The sequence below is a fragment of the Anoplophora glabripennis genome, unplaced genomic scaffold (assembly GCF_000390285.2).
Source record: "Anoplophora glabripennis isolate ALB-LARVAE unplaced genomic scaffold, Agla_2.0 scaffold4, whole genome shotgun sequence".
Lineage (NCBI taxonomy): Eukaryota > Metazoa > Arthropoda > Insecta > Coleoptera > Cerambycidae > Anoplophora > Anoplophora glabripennis.
The window spans coordinates 625,408-643,620 of NW_019416568.1; the positions used below are offsets into that span (position 1 = coordinate 625,408).

The 18,213-nt window shown below is 32.5% G+C and overlaps 1 protein-coding gene across 2 annotated transcripts in view; it reads right to left on the reverse strand.

Moving 5' to 3' along the window:
- LOC108917485 (dendritic arbor reduction protein 1) overlaps positions 1-18,213 on the reverse strand; it is a 347,019-nt gene that overhangs the window by 21,497 nt on the left and 307,309 nt on the right. The window contains exon 1 of one of the 2 annotated variants that reach the window (XM_018724111.2): positions 12,910-13,151. The exons of the other annotated variant lie outside the window; for it this stretch is intronic. Within the exon in view, the coding sequence (XP_018579627.1) occupies positions 12,910-12,918 (9 nt within the window). The 5' untranslated portion in view covers positions 12,919-13,151. Of the gene's footprint in view, positions 1-12,909; positions 13,152-18,213 lie in introns of those variants that run through there. 2 annotated transcript variants of the gene reach the window in all.

Genomic DNA, 18,213 nt, shown 5'->3' on the forward strand with positions numbered 1-18,213 from the left:
ACCTTCGTCGTCGCTTCCCTCTGAATAATGGTCGCTACTTAGACAACAGACCCGTCTACGGGATAGCCAAAGCAACCTGTTGATGGCTTCCAACGATGAAAAACGTTCAAATTCACAATTAGATGTACAGTCTCCAAATGTGGAACAACAACTGACCTTTCCTTTGCTTCGTCACCGTTGATCCGACTTATAATAGTCCAGGCCGTCGAGCATTCGAGGCGTTTGTATTTGTAATCATCTATTTTGTTGTTCAGAAAAATCCCAAATATTATGTAGAATAAGGATCCGAGTTTGCCTATTCCAAAAAACCATTGCTAAGTTCAGGGGGACAACAAACATACAAAAAGAACGGAAAATTACCCGTTTTTCGACATATTTTTCCTTGTAACATTGAAAGTAAGCTTCAACTAAAAAAAAGTCTAACCAGTGTTGCGAGAAACAACTACACCGCGAGCTATATGCCTCCCTGGCATTGAATTACACTCGCAACACTTAATGCAACAACTAGGATCGCTCGTCAGTTTTAACCCACCAGGCACAGACCGGTTTAGTTTCGGTGTGTCATAGGTGAGACAACCGACGAACGATCCAGCTGTTATAATGTCGTATACTCCCGACAAGAGGTACATAGTACGCGAAGCACAATGTACCTCTTTATTGTTAATAGCTTTTGTAATAATGGTCATAGGCGAATTTTAATCTACTAAAAATGAGGGTATCATAACCCTTTATATGTGGCCACAAATTGTGCCCGATCGGTCTAATAGTTTATGAATTTGTTTATACCAAACACGATTTTTTTAAACGATTGAGCTAGGTCACTGAGTGCATAAAAATCAATTTAAACGCCGGTAAATGATAGTTAAAAGGCTGAAAATTATGGTATGTTAAAAAAAATCGATTTTTTTCAATTCTATTGCAATTTTTTCAATGAAAAAAGGGGTATGTTTCTTTTATAAATAAATAAATAAGTAACTCCGGAACTACTGGTCTCAGGAACACGACAATCATATCACCGGATAGCTGGTAAAAAAACAAAGATTTAGAAAAAATATGCCCTACGGCCTTTCTGGGCCGAGATAGCTTTAAAAAAAAAAATCACAGCTCCATTGTCTATAAACATTAAGGACTGAAATTAATGCTATATATGCACAAAGGTCTAAACTTTGTGATAAATTCAACTCCACGAAGATTCATGAATAAATAAAAAACTTTAAACTTTAAACTCAAAATTCGTGCAAAGATTATTGATTATTGATTTTTGTTGACATATTCGTATTCCTCTCATTTTGCTATACCAAATTAAAAAAAAATCGTCTTGATAAGTGCTACCGTTCCTGAGAAAAGTAATTTTTTATGCAGTTGCTCTCAGTCATCCACACTCCTGCTCTGCCGAGAAATTCCAGTGACCACGGTACCTTTCTTGAGTTTTCTTTCATTAAGCTTTTATCTGCCGAAAATGCACTAAACGGATATTGCAAGTACTTGTAGTTAGCAATAAAAACATTTTTTTTTTCTCGAATTCACTATCACGTAGCTATAAATTATTATTAAATTTACCCTTTATATCTCAGAATCTACACAGCAGAATGCTGTCGTATTTGGCTAAAAAGCAAGGGGTTACGACCCCTTGTCAAATAAACAAAAAATAAAGAATGACTTTTTTGATTACTTACTTTCAATGTTACAGGGGAAAATATGTGGAAAAATGGGTAATTTTTCTTTATTTTTGTATGTTTATTGTTTCCCTGAATTTAGCAATGCTTTTTTGCTCGGATTCTTATGCCACATAATATTTGGAATTTTTCTGTACAACAAATTACATGACCAAACACAGATGCCAAAGTCTACTTTTACTACCCGACTATTTATTTGATTAAAAAATGAACTTCAAATTCGTATTAAGGGAAACACGTACTCTAAAAAACTGACCCCCACATAAAAAAGTCTATTCTACGTTTCATGTTTTACAGATTCTGGTCACTTGGCAACACTGCCCGTCGAGACTAACGGTCGGTTATCAGCGACTTGCGCGCGATGCCTTATAAAATAAATCCTGCATTATTTAGCTGCAGGAGATTTTCCGCGAAAGTCTCTCTGCTTTTCGAGAAATAGGGGTGGTTCTAGAAATCAGGTAATAATTTGGCAAAATAAAACAAACATACATATAATTTAAAAGGAAGTAAGGGTTTTCATTTTGATCATGTATATAGGATGTAGGGGTCACAGAAAACACCAAAATTTTAATTTTTTAGCTACTTATCATTTCAACTTTGTATCTTTAATAATAATAAATATACTTGCATTAATTAACTCAAATGTGCAAATAAAACGAAGAGTACTTAGTTCTATTGTTGGCTACTTGATTTTTTTTTTTTAGAAATAACGAGTTCTTTATCTAATCGTAACTGTCATTTATAAATAATTTGCCGATCAAGATGCAGCTAACGGCACTGGACTGGACTTCCACGTAGTATGCAAAGCAGTTTATTTTTGTAAGTCTAAGAAATTTTAAATTCAAATTTACAAAATTTCAATTTTATTTGTGGTTATGACGCAATGTATACTCTGACTATTAATTATAGACATAAAATTTTAAGATATAAGAACACGCTAATGGACGGTTATCAGTGTTGTCGATGACTGAGGAGAAACCGGCTTATCTCACCATTCGAAGTTAAAATTTTAGGATTTTTAGCTTATTAAATAGTCGAAAAAGGACAATAAAAATCCGTATACACTGTTCGACTTTAATGGAATTGTGCATTTCGAATTCTTGCCACATACTGCAACAGTGAACCCTTATTATATTCAAAACCTAGGCAAAAGTAAACAATTTTTTAAACGCAGGAAAAGTAACGAGGAAATAATTTTGTCAGTGTTTGTTTTTCGTGTTAGGAAGTCAACAAATCGTAGAATTGCTACATTATGAATAATTGGTGGCAAAGGGTCAAGTGATTATTGTAAAATTTGAATAAAATACATATGGATGACGTCGCAACATTCACACGGTGATTTTTAGTCCGCACACCGTTCATTTTAATAACTGATGTGTTCGACACGACAATAATAATATTAATGAGCAACGTGTAGAGTACCAGAGACCACTCGTGTCTCTCGAAACAGCGCCGCGAAATTGGTTTCAAAATGTTTGCAAATAGATTGGATAATAATGAGATAGAAAAAAGATATATACATACTAATAATCGTTTTGAAATGAACTCCTTAGATACACTTATGTAGATTCTTAGTATTATTTAAAAAAAATATCGCTTCGGGGAAATACCTTTCGCCTCCAGCTTATACCAAGGATTCAACCACTTTCTCTATTTTTCATTAATTTTTTCGCCACGGGCTTATCCAACCACATATTTTTTAGCTTTTAATAAATTAATACCTGTACGGACAACAGTTAAAACGCATTTAAATATAAAAGGAGAAAAAAAAACTGCATAATAGATCCGGATGCAAAACTATTATGAAAATAAATTACATAGGTACTTCGTTTTTTTGCAGACGTAGGTATTATTTTTGAGTTAATGCACTTGTTAGATTGAATAAAAAAACTATGCAGAACCACTTTCATGTATCTGCTTTGGTATATAAAAAACAAGGTCTGATTGTTTCATTTTTATTTGCTTCGACACTCGATTATAGTTGAACCAAGGCAGTCGACATACAATGTTTTTTTTTTATATAGATGACTGATATAGAATATTGAATTTTGTACAAAATATAGGTACAGGTCATCCAAAGAAAGTCAGTGGTTATTTTTGCATTTGTATTAACTTTTTAAAAGTAGTTTAGATGACTCCTGTTCGATTTTAGAGGAAAATTCGGTGGGAAAACCACATTTTGAAATTACCATTGTTTAAGTGTTAGAGCGATTTTTTATTTGCGATTCTTTTTTTAATTTTGGCGTTTCAGTTAATAAGTATATAAGTCCAAATTTATATCTACTTGTACTATGTCTTTCTGTTTGAAATCTACTTCAATTCCATTTCTAGTGATGTACCTAGACCTAGATCATAGATTATATTTATGCAAATTTTGCAATTGTATTTTTTTCATATAATTAAGTGTGCTTTGGAAGTATCTGACAAAATCGCTTCTCACTACAGGAATCTCGGAAACGGTAAGAGCTACGAAGTAGCTTAAATGGGGGCAAAGTTGCGTAATCAGGGGACCAACATTATGCCTCTAAAAATCAAGGGTAACATGATTAGTTTTCGAAATATTTGAAAAAAAAAACGAAATTTTGGAAATCAGTTTTTGTTGCTTTTCAGCCTTGTTTGAGGTGATATTGAAAAAAGAAGAACACTTTCTCATAGCCACCTTTTGTCCTCTATCGAATGGCATAATCAATTTTTATATGGAACGTTTCATCTCTCCAGGACCTCATCAACTTCATTTTTTTAAATACGACCCTAGAAATTTTATTATATTTTTTGCAAGCCTTCATGATCCCCAATACTGATACTGCCTCAGCCTCAGATTCAGACGTTTTGTCTTGAAAAATCCTTCTTCAGTGTATTCGTTCCAAATTTATCTAAATTTTTTATTAAGATTTCTTTGTTTATCTAATTATCGTACACTCTAAGTGACGTTAGACCCTGTGAAATCTATCTAGTCATTTATACTATTACCACCACACGTTACAATAAAACTATTATTATTAACTATAACCATCACTTGGTCATACATTACTCAATAAGTTGTTGCGTTAAAATTAAAACATTATTACAATTTGAATTTTATTATGTCAAATTAATTCTTAAAAATGCATATGAACAAACAAAACACCAACTGAATATTATTCTTTAAAAGATTTCAGTAAATGTTCAAAAACATTTTCGTTTTGGCAAAGGTTGAAAATTAAGATCAGCGTAATATTATCGGAATTTATTATATCTGTAACCGCAACTGTAAAAGAGATGTATTTGTACGAATATCCTGAAAAAAATAGATTAGAATTTATTTGAATATTGAACACTCGATAAGCCTAGAAATAACTATGGACACGGGAATGAATTTCTAATAATTTTTTATTTTAATGCGTGGTAGTAATAGTTTAAATAACTAGATGGATTTTACAGGGTCTAACGACACTTACAGTGTACGATAATTGAATAAACAAAGAAATCTAAATAACAAATTTAGATTTTGGAACGAATATACTGAAGATGAATTTTTCGAGACAAAACGCCTGAATCTGTACATTTTGTCTCAAAATGGCTGGTGACTGCGATATTCTCAATCTAGGAACTTTAATAAGTACCTACTTTACTAGACATCTTAATTATTTCAGTGGGTTCGTCCCCTCACGTCTAGTTGAAGTTTCCCAAACATCCGCTTTAAATGTACCTACAGTTTTTTTTATCTACCATCTAGCCGTATTAAGATCAAATGATTTTAGCTGTCTTAGGCAAGCATTAGAGGTGTATTAGAGCAAACTGTCTAAAACAAACCAAGAATTTCCTCCGAACGCGTGAATCTGGGACTAATAGTTGTCACAACAGGTACGGGGCCGTAATTTATTCACTTGTTTACGGTTTATTCGTGTCGTAACACCTTTACACATATTTAGCTGTATTTTTAATGGGTTTAAGCCGTTTCCTCGGTCCTTCTTGGATAATTACCCACAAAAATTCCACATGTTACCTCAAGAACACGTCCGCTTGTAGCACGGGCATGGACGGCCGTTTGGGAGGCCCCAGAGGGCCAATAAAATCAAATACTTAGATGTCACAGGTAAAATGTTCAAAGATCGACAGTATTGATTTAAAAAATATATACAGTGTGTCCCACTTAAGCATTAGCCACCCATGTAAAATTGTAATTTTTTTTTGTTTGATAAATTTCAGAAAAATGAGTAGAATGTACAATTTCCGCATTTCCGTGGCCAACTGAGGCGCGTTTTATAGGAATAAAAAAACAGAAGTAAAATTAGCGATTTTTTTCGACAAAAATTGCACCGGATTCTTATTCAGGACTATCTAAAAAACCCCACTGTCAATTTTTGTTGTGATAGAATACAGGGTGTTGCAGAAAATTAAACCTTAATTTTTTAAGCCAACTGAAGATTTATTTACGAAGCACATGCATTATTTGAATATTGTGTATTGTATTCTGGCAGCTCCATGTAAATTAACCGCCTATTTTTTTCCGTTCTTCTTTTTCGGGGTCATAGCCCCTTGAAAAATATCCGGCGCACGCCCGTTCTTGTGCGTTAATATCTGGACCCGCTGGGCGAGATTCCAGTCGGTTTATTTCCTGTAGATCTCCAGTTATCTCTGAGTAAACAAGTTTCATTCATAACCGCCAATCATGGGCACACTCGCAGCCTCGATCACTTGCTAGGTTCGTTTTTGTGCGGCCGTCTGCGACGACTTTCCGGGACATATGTAACTGGCGAGGTACTTTTTCCGGCGGCATTTCGCCCGTCGACGTTTTCCCCCGCCGTTTGTTGTTCCAGGAGCGGAGAAATTGGGCCGTAAAAAATTAAAACCGTAAATGGGTTCGATATTGCCGCTACACAGTGTGATATACAGGTTTGTACGTTTTAGTCGTGATTTAAGAACACGCTAGAGAAATGTGAGTTTTTATGACACTCACAAAAACTTACAAGTCACACTCATAGAAACTCACAACTTTACAGATGACACTCATTCTAGTTCATTCATAGATAGAAACTCTTGAGCATCTTAAGCATTTAGACTAAAGTGGTTAAATGCAAAACAACTTTTATTCTGTATTATAATCACCAGCTGAGTGATATTATAATTAAAATTAAATTATAATTGAAAATAATTATAGTCCTCCAAGATTGCTGATGAAAATTCGGAGATAGCCATCAAAATATTAAAACAGTTGAATATCTTAAAAAAAATGTGTTAATAAATCAGCAAACATCGAGTATAACTCTGTCAATCTGTATAATCGTTGAAGAGCCGCCGAAGCCTTTGTAGGACATATTTGGTTTTAACGGAATATTGCCTACAACTTCGGCATATTAATGACGGACCGTTTGTTGACATGAAAATTTCTTTGCCTGTAATAACAATGATACTTATTAGCTCATACAACAATGTTATCTACAAAACAAAGAAATTAAATTCCGATCCGACACGGATGTATAACAGCATTTTAGCTTGTTTGACATCCTGAGAATACTGTAAATACTAAATTTACGCACCAGTTGTGGTCGCCTGTTCGTGTTTTAATGTTACAAAATTTCTAATTTCACCCGAAATATTTCTTTAATGGTATGGAATTTACGTGTGCCACAGAACATATGCTGTTTTTATTGTTGCAACGCAAGCGTAAGGTAATAATGTCATAATATATTTGGGGTTATGGAGAAATTGTAATGGTTTTATCGATTTTAAACCGATTTTCTTAAATGTAAAATCGATATTATTGCTTTAAAATCAATTTCTAAAGAAGATATGAATTACGGATAGGTATAACAATTTTGCTTCTTCCAGCATTTTCTTGTGAGTTTTTATGACACTCACAAAAACTCACGTCACACTCATAATAACTCACAACTTTACAAATAACACTCATTCTAGTTCATCCATAAATAGACACTCTTGAGCATAATAAGCAGTTAGTATGAACGTAAATAATCTGAATTTCGTTGTTAATAAAGATTTAATGAGTGTTTTAGATCGTCAGCGGGGATGTCCTTCAGGATGTCGGTACAAGCCTTTCGGGTGGTTTCTACGTTCATTAAACGTTTTTCTTTCATAGATAAATACATTTTTCCGAAAAGGTAAAAGTCACACGGTGCCAAATCAGGCGAATACGGAGACATGTCATTTCAGACGCAATAACCTCGCTTCTATTCGTCCAAATGTCATGAAATTTTGACAGTACACCAGTGGAGGATCTACCTTTGCGACGGATGTAATTGGCTCACTAGAAATACCTATTTTTGAAGAGTCCTGTTTGTTTTGGATCGCACATTGTAGTTACCGGACACATTTGAATACTTGTCGTGCATCGGTGTCGCAATTTTGTAATTATCTTAATTGCTACACGAACAAATAGAAAAATAATTACGCCATATGCACAGCCAATCTAAAAATCCAACCAAACTAGCTCGGGATTATGAAATTAAATCATCTGTTTTTGCTTTCATAACAGATATTAGGCGATATCTTTTCAAAGTCATCGTTAGAAAATGAGATTGATTACGGACATTTCAAAATTTAATGAACTAGTTTCGAGCAGCTTACTACCGAATTTTATCAGATCAGATCTCGCGATTAAATATTTAAGCTCGTCAAAACTAATTAAAATTTCTAGCTTTGACATCTAAAATGATTTAATTCCAACAATCTGATTGCGTGCACTCGACTCGTGCGATAATTCCTCTGTAAATAATTTACTGTAAGTTTAGCAATAACCACATGCGCCAATCAACAGGCGTGATCGTAAAAGTACGATTAATGCGAGCCTCTTGGAAAACTAAATCAGAATGTTATTAAGAAAAGTATAAAAAAATAACTCAACAATGCTAGTTTTTCGGATAAAATGGAATATATCTTTTCTCCTCTTCTTATCCTTATAGAATTGGACTGGAGACTCATCACCAATTTATTTTTTTTCTAAACTGTTGATATTTTATTTTCAAAAGCTTTCACACATTTGCAGAAAATGAAATGCCCATATCCTCGAATGTATCTTTATAAATGTACGTTAGATTTGTTTTGTAATTTTGTTTCAGAAATTTCCGTAAATTATTAAAAAATAAGCAAGTAGCAAAAAACTCTTTGTGTTACAATAAAATCTACAAAAGTTGGGGGAAAATATCAAGTTTCAATTTCTTGCCACTTTAATCCTAATAAAAACCATGTCAAAATTATGTCATCTGTTTAACATTGTATGTGCGTTGTTTGAGAAAATTCTCTAATATTATAGTATTCAACGTGAAGTGGTTAGTGAAAATAACACTGAAATAATTGAAGGAAAAAGATAGAATAACCTGAATTGTCGTTTATATGAATCAGTTATCTTAATAGTGAATGGGTGTTTTGCTTTGAGTTCACGTTGATACTTATAACACATTACGGGTAATTATTACGTTTCCAACAAATATCTGAGGAAATAGCTGAGTCATAATTTTCGTAACCCGATCGTTATCCTCAATTTACTAATCTGAATAAATTAATAATAAATACATAATTTATTGAATGTGTCCGAATACAGTATTTCTGTTTATTTTTTAAGCTTTCTCCATAGTTTCCTCCGGTATATTTGTGTACCTTATTTGTTATTTCCAGTTATGTTCAGATATGTTTACGTTTTAGGAACGCTCCTGAAATTTGCAGAATGCTACTAATTTGCCGTCGATAACGGTACGTCTATTGATATATTATGTTTATGTCTGTAGTTTGAAAATTAAAAATATGTTTTCCATAATCATTTAATTTATATTCTACCCAGCTCGATGCTGTAATTTAAAATTTTTCACGGTAACGTGTAATCCAGGTGTTATTATCACAGATTAAATCTTTAAGTTCTTTGTTCGATTACGACTTGTGCAGGCTATCATCAATCCATTGAAATTAATAAAAAATTATGCTTCGAAAATTAACAAAAAAATGTTTTCTCACACAATATAATTAATTAGGAAAGTCGTTAGGTACGGTTTATTAATAAGATAATTAATTTGATATTGTCTATAACATTTTTAGCAATAAATTTCCCAGTCATGTCAAGTTCGATGGGACTTCAGGATATTTCAAACAAAAAACAAAATAAATTCAATTGCCTGATCAGTAGAGCTGTCTAATTGGCCGCGTACCAATGGCGTGCGGATCCTCAACACAAAATAAAGTTTTTTTTTCAACAATGATTATAAGATTTATGTCATTGTGTCATTGTGAAACACGTAACATATTATAGATCGCATCATCAGGTACATTTCTTCTGGTTTTCGCCAGTTTTTTATACGACTGTTTAATACTTATAACTTATGTTTATTAATATTTATTTTAAACGTTCTTATACATATACAAGTGTGTATACACTGAATTACATTATTGTTTTTTTTTTTTAGTGAAAGAAAGTATTGTTCATTATTTAACTTTCCCTATGGTCATATGCACTTGAAATAACACGTGTTGAGAGCGTTGCTTTTTTTATTAATTTTATTAAAAAAAAATAAAAAATCAAACGAAGTTTTACGAAGGGAGCAGCATTATTTTTCTACTGATTGGGTGTTTGATATCTTCAAGCTATAGAGTAACATTTTCTTGACATTTTTTTACTGCCTGTTTAACTTTGCCGATAAACCGGTTAGAATTAAAATAAACACTGCTTTATATGATCCTTTCAAGGTATTACCGATAGGTGTATTAGTTTTTTAGTAAATCTCATGGTTATGGAGCTTTGAAGCAAAGTTATATTTTTTTAATGGGAATATTGTCTACTGTAAGGCACTTTAAATGCAACGGAAAGGCATATTCTTAGTTTTTTTTATATAATAACATAAAATACTATAAAGTTGTTGTTTTAGAGAACTGATATCCTGTTTCATGAAAAACTATTTGTGTCTTAAATAAAAAAATTATTAAATTTATCTCTTTTCCAACATTGAAACATGTTATTTCAGCGAAATATATCTGGCAAAATGTTTTAATAAATGCCTTTCCTAATGTTTTTATTTGGGCTTTCGTCAATTGTTCTAATTCTAAAATATCTAAATCCGTCTTGAAAATTGAGCTCGAGGTGCCATCATGTTTTTTTTCTGTAAATTGTAGTTACTTTTGTAATATTTCCATCATAATCTTGAGCCAAATTAAAAATTATTATTTAACAATATAGGATAATAAATTAAAAGCGAAAGTTATCTAAGAAGTCGAATCATTTATTTATCTATTAAATTGCAAACACGTAGTAAAATTGTAACGTCTACCAGTATATTATACTAATATAATGCAATCGTACTCGAAGGATAAAAAAAATGAGTTGATCAACAACTTTGTATAATACACAAGTCTAAATAATCTTAATTGTAATTATGTTCCAAGGTTATCGTTACTGCTTACATTAAGATATGTTGGCATTCTGCATAGTAGTAAGCAAGAAGCTGCAAATAACCCTTCTTATGGCTTGGCATTCTTTCAATTTACTAATTGAAGAATACAAGACAATATTAACCATTCTATTCCTATACGATTGTTAATTGTTGATTATTATAACTAGTGGTTGCCTGAAAAACGCTTGCGAAATTACTGAAATTTCACAAGCGTGTCGAATCTCCGGATAAAGCGCGAAGGAACAATAGTTCGCTGTCGCGACAACAGATGGCGCCACGAGTCCTAAAGCGCAACCCGTGATACGGAAACGTATATTTTCACGCTCAACCGAGTTCGAATGCATGTATATTGTATATCCATCAGATGTGGCTGCTTTTGTATCCGATCCGTGGATTACAAGACATTTCATTACTGTAATTGGAATCGGATATAATTACGTTGTTGTTATTTAGGTACGTGAGTGCCTCCAAATTGAGTTGGTCCAATAGCCGGCCAATTAAGTAGTTTTCATGTTGCATATTTTTATAATTAGTTTATAATTAGTGATTAGAGTTTGTTTCTAATAAGGAGGTCTTCGAAGGTCGGGCTTGATATGTGAATGTGTGTGTTTTTGAATGAGCAAAGTGCTGATTTGAAAGCTTTTTCTGGATTTTAAAGTTTCTTGAATTGCTCTGGTATCTGTGAATACAAGTTATAAAACTGACATCGGTAATTATTCCACACGTTTGTTTAAATATATAAAAAGTCGGTAGCTAATTAAAGAAACACAAGACGATTATTTATAGGCGTTTTTTATTTACCTATAAAACTGAATCTATTTACGATGTTGCATGGTAAAATGCAACATATGTGTAAAAGGTCAGCAGGCCGTTAGGCATGCACGTTCCCGTCAGTTCTTTAGTAAATATCAAATAATTCATTAAAACCGCTTTTGAAACTGACGGCTAGCAATCAATTAAAATAACATCTAATTAAAAAGTTGATCTAATATTATTTAAATTACCTATTAATTTCAAGGTTCTGCTCCCGCTTCTAAGAAGTTAACGGGCAGACACAGCTCTTAGCAGCAGAATTGTTTGTTGAAAAAAAAATCAGGGCATCAAGATAACGATTACTGTTATCTTTGCCTCAAATTTCGAAAAAAAATTGGCAGGGAACGCTGCAACCGTTAACTCTGCGCAGATTTTCACGATAACAAAAAAAATTCACTGCGATTCACGACACTTATTTTACAAATGGGTCTTGAACTGATTCCAAACGATATATTTCCGTATTTTCGTGATGATTCAGTTTCCTTGACGATAAGGATAAGTACTGTGTATTGTGTATGTAAATATCGAGGTATTTATGCGAAATTTATGTCAGTTTACCAAACATTGATAAATAAGACGTTTAATTTAATGAACTGTTGGTATTTAATGACACCTTTTAAGACGGCAGATATTGCATTACACGAAGCCTTCAAGAATTCCGATCTTATCCAATTTTTTCAATGAAAAATCTTGAAACGGATACGTATCCTTAAGAAAAATCTCAAAATAATGGGAAGGAATGATACTTGTATTTTAAATAAAGAGATGTTGTGTTTAACGTGGTTGTGTTGTCCATATGGTTTTTCCGGCTGTCGGGAATCAAAACCTTGCCTATGGCAATGAAGCTAACCGGAAAATTGTAGCAACGAAGATTTTCTTTAGGGTAGCATTCAAAAAGCTCGCCAATATCAACATTTCCCTAGATTGGCAGCAATGTAGGGTCTCAAAGTGGTAAAAAGAAAGCTTTGCTGCCGCTGGGGCTGTCAGGACTTTCTAGTGCCGTGGCGTATTCGCAATTAACGCCGATCTAAGGAAAAGAGACTTACTAGGAACATGCTAGACCACCTAGAAGGAATGGTTGTTTTCCGAATTAATCCCACCGCAGCTGACCATAAGCCGGACGGGTAAATCCCACCATAACCACAAAAGAAAATCACAAAATCACGTCAACTGCACCGCACTTCGGCCATAGGGGGGCAGCGTGAAGAGTGTTACGCGACGCGCCACATGGATTGGTCTCGCGTATCGCCACGGATTCGAAAGTCTCGCCAAGCTCGCTAAGCTCGCACCAAAGCTGACTTAACACTAACATCCAGCTGGTCTGGGACCGGACAACCTCCGCAGTCACCAAATAGCGCGCCGTGGTGGGGGTGGCTGATAAATCGACAGATTATCTCAAATTTTAAATTAAATGTAAATGAGCCTTGCTGGACATAATAAAATGCTGAGCGAGTATTACGTTATCTGTTCCTCTGGGACGGTTCATTGTCAGTTTCGTCCGTTTTCCATTTAAATTGCTGGGAGTCGTCCTGGACATCTTTATTCTGCGTTTATTGGAATTATTGTCCGCGTTGAGACAGGTAAGGTGTCGGGAATTGGATTTTAAATTGGACGATTTATTAAACGTGTTGAAAGACGCTCTTAATCAAGAGGAACAAGTAAATAGAAAACATTGTTTTATTCCAGTGACAGAATTTTTTTACCTTAAACTAAAGGCGACTTTTATACAGCGAGAATTTAATTATACCTACACATTGTAATGCCTGTTTAATCGTCAAATTGTTTTTTAAGAATGTCACGGAAATATTGAATAAATATGAAATTGAGATTTTTAGGTAAAGGTAGAAATTTAATAACACGGAAAACACGAAAAATTTGGAAAATTCTGTTTTTTTCAGTTGTTTTTCGACATAAAACCAGGAAAAAATAGAAGAATTGAAAAAATATATTATTTTTTAATTTAAAACAACAAAGGGAAACCAAATTTTAATTTTTCATATGAATATTTAAACAAGGAATAAAATATCGATTTTCTTTACCTACTTATTAAAAAAAAGTTTTTTTTTAACCCTATTTTAATATAAAAGCAAACTTAAAAAATGATCTTAGAGCATGATGCATTATTTCACTTATTGTTAAAGGAAAATCTTCAGTATTTGAGTCTTCTGGTTATACACTATTGGAATAAATTAAAGGAACAAACAATTTTCATGATTTTCGAAAGGTTGTATTTTCGTGAATAATTGTATCGAGATAAACAAAAAAGCGTTTAGATAATTTAAGTCTCTAGTTTCAAGATCTTTAGACAAAACATTTTTTTGAGCTACGGTTGTCGAGCAATCAGAAGAAATAGATCGAGAAAATATTTACAAATTTTAAAAAATTTTGTTTATGGGACTCCATGAACTCAGATTTTTTTTTTAAACTCAGTTAATACAGATATTAGTTAGCTTCTTTATTCAGCTTCAATTTGATTTTTGAAAGGTCTCCGTGCGACTATTGGTTGCCGAGATATGGATGGTTGAATGAAAAATAACACTTTAGTCATCGATATCTTTGCAAGAAATTATTGCACAGCAAATCCAAGGGTAGTTTTGATAACTTAAATAAATCCTCTACAAGGACCCGTCATGCTTTTCGAAGAAACAATTTTTTTCATCCTTGAAATTTGAAAAAAGTGCAAAAATGAGTTTTTACCTTTTTTTAGAAAATCTACCGCTAATTTATCAATATTTATGGAAATACTAATGTTGAAAGACATTTTTACAGCTAAATGTACCCATAATCACCCTGTAAATTGACAAGTTGGTACATCAAACCGTTTTTCCGTTCCAAGTGATCAAAGTTTTGGAAAAAATTAAAGACACACGTTTATGTTCCAAAACATTATGTAATCATTAACAATATGAAAAAGATGAATTTTTGTCGGCTTTTCCCACAATTTTGCATTCGTTACTCAAAAAAATTTAATAAAAAAGATTCAGATTTCCAAAAAAAAATCCAAAATTTTTTGATCTAAAGATCTTGAAACTAGAGACTTAGAGCTTCTAAATGTTTTTTTTTTATCTCGATACGACAATTTTTCATTAAGACAGCTTTTCGAAAATCGCTAAAAAATTCATGAAAATGTTTAGTTTTTTTAATTTTTTCAAGTACTGTATATCTGTCTGGATCTTCTGATTCCAGAGAAACATCCTTTTGATGAAATTCTAAAAACGGACAGTCTGATTATTTTTTTTTTTAATAATTTTTAAAAGTTATCTTGTTTTTTTATATACTTACATTTAATAATATTTGCATATACAGGCTGTTACAAATTCGCTTCTCACTACAGGCAAAGTTGCGTAATCAGGGGACCAACATTATGCGTCTAATAAATCAAGGTTAATATCATTAGTTTTCGAAATATGTATTTGAAAAAAACGAAATTTTGGAAATCCGTTTTTGCTTAATTTCAGCCTTGTTTAAGATTATATTGAAAAAAGAAGAACTCTGTCGAATGGCGAATCAATTTTTTTATGTAACGCTTCGTCTTTCCAGGACCATAATCAACTTCATTTTTTTAAATACGACCCTATAAATTTTATTACATTTCTAGCAAGCCTTCATGGCCCCAAATACTGTACTGCCTCAGCCCGAACCAGATTCAGACGTTTCGTCTCGAAAAATTCATCTTCCATGTATTCGTTCCAAATTTATTTAAATTTTTTATTTAGATTTCTATGTTTATTTTATTATCGAAAGTGTCGTTAGACCCTGTGAAACTCACCTAGTTATTTAAACTATTACCATCTGGGGGAAAAAAATACAAAAAGCACAATTTGCGAAATGTCGAGGTCTTGTTGCGCCAATGCAGCATTTTTAGAATTAGCTTTTGAGCATTGTCAAATATACAGGGTGTTCAAAAATATTAATCGTGCAGCAACCACATATTCCTGAGGTAAAAACAGTTGGGTTTAAGTCAACTTGTGTTAGTTTAAAATACTACATTTATAGTTATGTATATAGTTACATTTTAAGCGGTTTTTAATTCATGCTTGAAGACCAATCTAGTATACACATTTATTCCTCTTTTTGAAAATACCTTCTACACCTCAGACTAGTACATATTTTGTAACAATGCAAATTTTTCTAAATCCAATATCTTTTCCATGCATTGGTATTTAATAGTTAAGCTTTTACCTGATAAAACATGTGTGCAATTAATCAAGCATAACGAGAGGTAAATAGTAGTAATTATGTATCTTATATGAATAAATAAAAATTCATTCATAAATAGATATTACCTAATACTTGTTTGGGGTCATCTTAAGTACTAGTATTGTTTTATTTCTCCGATCGTGATCTTATCAGTTACAAAACATGAAAAAATATGACACTGTAATAGATTGTTTTGTATTGTAACAATGTATGTTTATACAAATTAATATTTTTTATTGTTAGTTTCAATTATATATGACTTGTTAAGAAAATTATAAAAATTCCTAGACCGTCAATATGACATTATAGTTTCAACAGTTAGAGCAAAGCAAATGAAAAAAAGAAGTATAGTGGCCTAAAATTCTTCAAAATTTTATATTCCCCTTTCGATGTTCATTGTTTTTAAGGAACCATCGTGATAAATTGTTCCAATGTAAATGACAAAGGAACTAAAAATACTGCCTAACCGCAATAACAAAACGTAACGATTTTAAAAACCAGATTACTGTGTCAACGCTCATCTCGGCGTGCTGCAACTGATAAGTTCGGTTATTTTATGATTGTTATGAATGCGTTCGGGTTCTTAGAACCACATTATTGTTTATCCGTTCGTGACTCCCGTCAGTTGGCCTTTGTTTATTTATTTATTCGCCTCCTAAGTGCGATTTGTCGATTCGAGGTGTCAAAATTTCCAGGTAGCTGAAGCCTATTGTTTCCTCAGTTTATTTAATATATTCGAAGGGAATTATGTCACGCTTCGTAATTCACAGTTATTGATTGCGGCCGCAACACCAACCGCTGGCAAAAAAGAAGAAAATCCAGCCGGCGTTCCAGAAAGTAAAAGGAGGAATGCAGTAGCGAGGAATATGGGATTTTCAGCTCGAAGGTGTTCGTGATCTGAAGACTAAATCTACTGGATTTCACGGTGAGGATATTACCACAAGGAAAATTATTATTTTTTTTTTGGGTTTTTTGTTCTTTTTTCTTCTAGTTTTTGGGTATTTGGGTGGTTGGTCTCTGTTTTATTTCTTGTGTCATACCATTATTCGTTGGTTTTACCCTTGTGTCATCTCTATAATTTCTTTATTAGTTTTCTGGAAATGCAGGTAGCTTTGGGATCGCTATGTCTAATTTGTATAAATTATATTATATATTAAATATTTTATTATCTAGATCCCTGGTCAGAAGTACTCCTGAAATCACATTTTCAAAACTTCAGGACGGTATTGGGTAAATTTCCATCAGAAAATTTAATAATTTTTATTCTTTTCTACTTTCGTGCAACGTATTGAAAATTATGAACTTCGATAATTCAAAAGCCCAGAAAAAAAATGAAATGTATGGTTTTGTTACTGGTTTATATACTTTGCTGATTGAACTTTTCTGAGTGGTCACAAAAATGATAATTTTTCCACTACCGTCCTGGATTCTTCGGTAGTACTGAAATTCACTATTCCTTGAATTTTTTTAGTATACACTGTAAACAAATTTTACTCAAATTTAACTCAATTTTACTCAATAAATGTATCAGTTTCTGTCCACACCAGATATAGTGAAATTTTCACTGAGTACAACTGATTTAAACTATTGCATCAGAAATGAGCGAGTTTTACTCAAATCCAAGTTATTGCTAATTATCAATTGAGGGACTTTTGACTAATCTGACTGACTATGTAAAACCAATTTAAAGTTGACTTTTTCTCTAATATGATTTAAATTTAACTATTGTTGAGTAATTTTTTATTCAGACTTGGTTTATATTTATATTTATTTAGGAGTATCTATATTTGAGTGAAGGTACTCAGTTTTAGTTTACACCGATTTTTTTACAGTGTACATATTTGTCTATGACATTTTTCTTCACTTGTTAGCTGTTAAAATTATTAATCTATGTCCCAGGTGTTGACCAAAGTCCATTATTATACAAAGTGTTCTACAAGTTCCTTATATGTACATAGGTCCCATTCATATTTTTAGAGAAAGTACAAGCTTTTAAAAAAAAATAATTTCATATTTCAATCAGAGTAACCTGATAAATAAAAATAATGGATACTATAACAATAATTATTACTTGTGTTTAATGTGTAAACATTAGTTAACCTATATTAACTAAATTAACAGATCTTAAGACTGTATATGGATTCAGAATC